The 4,146-nt window shown below is 69.0% G+C and overlaps 1 protein-coding gene across 1 annotated transcript in view; it reads right to left on the bottom strand.

Moving 5' to 3' along the window:
- EMIHUDRAFT_115930 (hypothetical protein) overlaps positions 1-2,196 on the bottom strand; it is a gene marked incomplete at both ends in the record, with an annotated part of 3,793 nt that extends 1,597 nt beyond the window's left edge. The window contains 4 exons of the mRNA XM_005776782.1: positions 533-659; positions 1,451-1,625; positions 1,717-1,835; positions 1,873-2,196. Coding sequence (XP_005776839.1) covers positions 533-659; positions 1,451-1,625; positions 1,717-1,835; positions 1,873-2,196 — 745 coding nt within the window. The remainder of the gene's footprint in view (positions 1-532; positions 660-1,450; positions 1,626-1,716; positions 1,836-1,872) is intronic.
- Between the last annotated feature and the right edge of the window lie 1,950 nt (positions 2,197-4,146).

Below are 4,146 nucleotides of genomic sequence, written 5' to 3'. Positions count from 1 at the left end.
GGGGGGGGGGGGGAGGTAGCGTGCCGAGCAGCTGCAGCCAACGCTCGAGGAGCTGCGCCCGGAAGCGGTAGAGCTGCAGCGAAAACGAAACCACGGTCGGCCCGGCCAGCTGCGTCAGCCAGCCTCCCGCGCCACCGGCGGCGGCGTACGCGCCTACGTCAAAAAAAAGCAAAATAAACGAGGCATGCCGTTGTAATGTTGAGGCTGGTGCGAGGCGAGGCTTGTGTTGCGGCTCCGGGGAGGGGCTAGGAGAGGGGGTGGGTGGGTTTGGCTGGAGAGGAGTCCGCGGGCGGCGCGAGCGGGCGTCCGACCAGCCTCGGGGCGGGAGGACGGTATCGTGCGGTGTGTTCAGAGCACCGAGTGAGTACGAGGGGCTACGAGCACAGTGAGTACAGCTGGAGACCAGCTGAACACGGCCGAACGCGGCTGAGTGCGTGTCCTCTCGAGCGCTGGTTGGGAGACAAGAACACGTATTTTCGCTTCTGGTCGTACGAGCCAAGCGTCGTCCTCCAGCCAAGCCCCGAGAGGCGACCTAAGGGGAAGTTTCCGAGAGGGTTCCGAGAGAGTTCCGAGAAGGTTCCGAAGCCCTGCCCCGAGCGGCGACCGATTCCAGCGCACGCGAGGAGGACGGCGGCAGAGCAGCTGACAAACGGGTGGACCTGTTCACGCCCGTCTGCTGTGAAGGGAAGGCCCGATGACACATGCGTGGTGTTTGGAGCGGCTAAGAGCAAGGCGCGCCCATAGCTGGACCAGCGGGGAGATACGGGGAGATGTGGGGAGATATGGGGAGATAGAGGGCGCGCCCACAGCTGGACCGGCGGGGAGATATGGGGAGAGATGGGGAGAGATGGGGAGAGATGGGGAGATAGAGGGCGCGCCCACAGCTGGACGCGCGGCGCGCAAAGCGTGCTGGCGAGCGAGAAGCTGCCGAGAGTGGCTGCCAGCAAGCCAAGATTCAGCACCCACGCAGACGCGCCGCCGCCGCCGAGATAGAGCGCGAGAGCGCCTACACGGTCGATTGCGCCGTGGAGGAAGCGCTGGTAGCAACCGGCGAAGCGGCGCGCGGCGGCGCCCAACGCGACGGCGGCGAGCACCTGCGTACAACATCCTCTCTGGCTCTCTCTGTCTCTCTGTCTCTCTGTCTCTCTGTCTATGTCTCTGTCTCTTGTCTCTCTGTCTCTGTCTCTGTCTCTGTCTCTGTCTCTGTCTCTGTCTCTCTCTCTCTGTCTCTGTCTCTCTCTCTCTCTCTCTCTCCTCTCTCCTCTCTCTCCTCGCTTTCGTCCAGGCGACAAGCGACAACGAAACAAGCACCTGCTGCTGCGCGCGTGGGAAAGGGCGCGCCGCCGGCGCTGCGGCGGCCGGCGCCGCCGTCGTGGCGCAGCCGTCGTCGTCGCAGTTTCGAGGCGCGAGGGCGGTGGCGACGGCGGCCTGAGAACACTCGCCGTCACACCTCTCTCCCCTCAACAGCGGCGGGCTCGCACGCCGCGGCGACGGCTTCGTTTGTGGCGGTGCTGGTTGCAAAACCGGCGAGGAGGAGGCCGAAGAATGCGACGACCTCGACGGCGCCCAGCGGAGGCACTTTGAGGGGCAGCGCGATGAAGCCGGGCGCAAAGATGCAGGCGAGCCTACGGGGTGCCTTCCGAGACGGCTCCGAGAAGGTTCCGAGGCATCGCTGGTGCAGAGACGCTGGCGAGCCATGTGCGGAAGAGGACGCACGCAGGCTCGAAGAAGGCGCTCGCGGTGGAGGCCGCGCCCTCGCTGACGCGGCGGACACCGCACAGCACGCCGAAACCGCCGAGCATGCCAACGATGGACGCCGGGAAGGTGACGCCGACCTGCAGTGGCAGACCGCCCGCAGTCGGTGGATCGGACCGAGACAACCGAGGGCGGTGCCGATGCCGCGACCTGGCGCAGGAGGCGGCGGAGGGCTGCGTGCATGAGCAATAAGACAACCGCGGGCGCGATGGCCTTGCTTCGTAGGGCCGTCGGTAGCCACTCGCGGACTGTAGGCTCAGGAGGCTCGTGCGGCAGCGGCATGGCGGCGGGAGCAGCGGCGCTCGCATCCGTCAACAAGGCTGGCCGCCGCAGCACCGGCACCGGTGCTAGTGGCCGAGCGACCGTGGACGACGGCACGAAGCAATGTCCATCAAGGACCGCCAAGAGCAGTAGCAGCGCACTGAGCATGTGCACATGCATGTCGGTCAGGCTAGGGAGAAAAGAATTTTTAAGATACAAGCCTCTCTCACAGCACACTGGCACGACAAGGGCGCAGACTGGCGCGGACTGGCACACACACAGGCTCACCACCGGAGCCGCCTAAGCGACTCCGTTAAGAACGGCAATGCACTCCGCGCCATGCACAATGCCGCTCTCCCCGCACGCTAGCTCGTTCACCGGGGTAGAAGCAACAGGGCGTACGGGGTAGCCGTCACTTTCCTGCCTCGAAAGGGCGGGGCTGTCCCGGAAAGTGAGAAACGCCGGGCAGCGTGGCGCATCATTGAACCCTCCCATACGTGCTCGTACCTCCTCCTTCGCTGTCCCATCTCCTCACTCATCTCTTTCCCACCTAGGCGGGGCGGGGGTCGGGGGGGCGGCGGGCGCGGGTGCGAGGTGCGGTGCGGTGCGTGCAATCGTGTGTTTGGCGTCATGTCGTGTGTGCCTTCCTTGTTCCTTTTAACAACGAGTCTAGCAAAAAAAGAAAAAAAGAAAAACACGGAAAACGCGAACTCGCTCCTCCCTCGCGCGCTCGCAGACAGCTCCGCTCCACCTCAACCACACGCGCTGGAGACACAAGTTATCGATTGGCGAGAGGAGGAGGTGGTGGTTCTTGGGTGCGAGTGCGGAGCCGGCACTGAATGAGCAGCAGCTTCTACGACGAGGACGAGCGAGGCGGGCCGCCGCTCCGGCCGGGTGGCGGAGCCGACCGCGCCCCAGGCGGCGGCGGCGGCGGCGAGGGCGGCGGCGGCGGGCGGCGCGGCGGCGGGCGGCGCGGCGGCTCGAAGGGCGCCACGGTGGAGGCTGCCTTTGGGGGCCGCACCGTCCGCGGAACGATCGTGAGCCTGCGCGAGGACTCTGGCTTTGGGTTTGTCAAGCCGGACCCGTCGTCGACAATGGCGCGTTCGGACGTCTTCTTCCACCTGGCGTCGAGCCTCCAGCCGGGCACCTACCCGGACGAGCTCCGGCCCGGCACCCACGTCGAGTTCTCCATCACGCACGGCCGCGACGACAAGCCGCGCGCCGTCGAGATGCGGAAAGTGGCGGCGCACAGTCTAAGCGGGCATGGCCTCGGCGCGGCGGCGGGCGGCGGGCCGATCCTCGCGCCCTTCGGCTTCGGAGACGGCGGCGCCGCCGCCGCGACCGCGTCGCCCGGCTCGCTCGCCCCAGGCGGGGGAGCGCTGAAGCCGGGTGGCGGTGTGTCTCTGTCGCCGGGCGGCGGGGCGGGGGCGGGGATGGGCGGGGGGGGCGGCGGGGGGGGCGGCGGGGGCGGGGGCGCCGGGGCGCGCGGGGCGGGCGCGCTCTCCCTCGCCCCGGGCGGCGCGCTGGGAGGGGCGGGGCGCTTCAGCGCGCAGGGCGGAGGCGGCGGCGCCGGCGCGGGCGGAGGGGGCGGCGGCGGAGGCGGAGGCGGCGGAGGCGGAGGCGGAGGCGGAGGTGGAGGCGGAGGCGGTGGCGGAGGCGGAGGTGCGCACACGGGGATCCGCGACATCCAGCGGCAGCAGCAGTCGATGCGGCAGTACGGCGCGAGGAGCGGCCGCAGCCACGGCGGAGGGCGGGGCGGCGGCGGGCAAGGAGGCGGCGGAGGCGGCGGCGGCGGCGGCGGGCAGAGAGGCGGCGGCGGCGGCGGCGCCGACAGCAGGCAGCCGCTGCTGCTGCTGCTGCGGGCAAGCAACGAGGCGGTGATTGAGAAGCTTTTCGATGACTGCTTCGCGCACCGCGGCGAGCGGAGCCTCCCCAAGAGCAAGGCGGCCACGCTGCACGCGGAGCTGAAGCTGGAGAGGGCGGACCAGCCGCGCGAGGTCTACCAGGTGCTTTCCGAGAACCTTCCGACGCACTCTTGAGACGCTTCCGACGCACTGTTGGGGCGCACACCGGCGTATGCGACGCGAGGGGCAGCCGCACTGCCGCGAGATTGCCCCCCCCCCCCCCCCC

The sequence above is a fragment of the Emiliania huxleyi genome (assembly GCF_000372725.1).
Source record: "Emiliania huxleyi CCMP1516 unplaced genomic scaffold EMIHUscaffold_272, whole genome shotgun sequence".
Lineage (NCBI taxonomy): Eukaryota > Haptophyta > Isochrysidales > Noelaerhabdaceae > Emiliania > Emiliania huxleyi.
The sequence above is the reverse complement of the archived record's forward strand: the minus strand, read 5'-3'. Positions and strand labels throughout refer to the sequence as shown.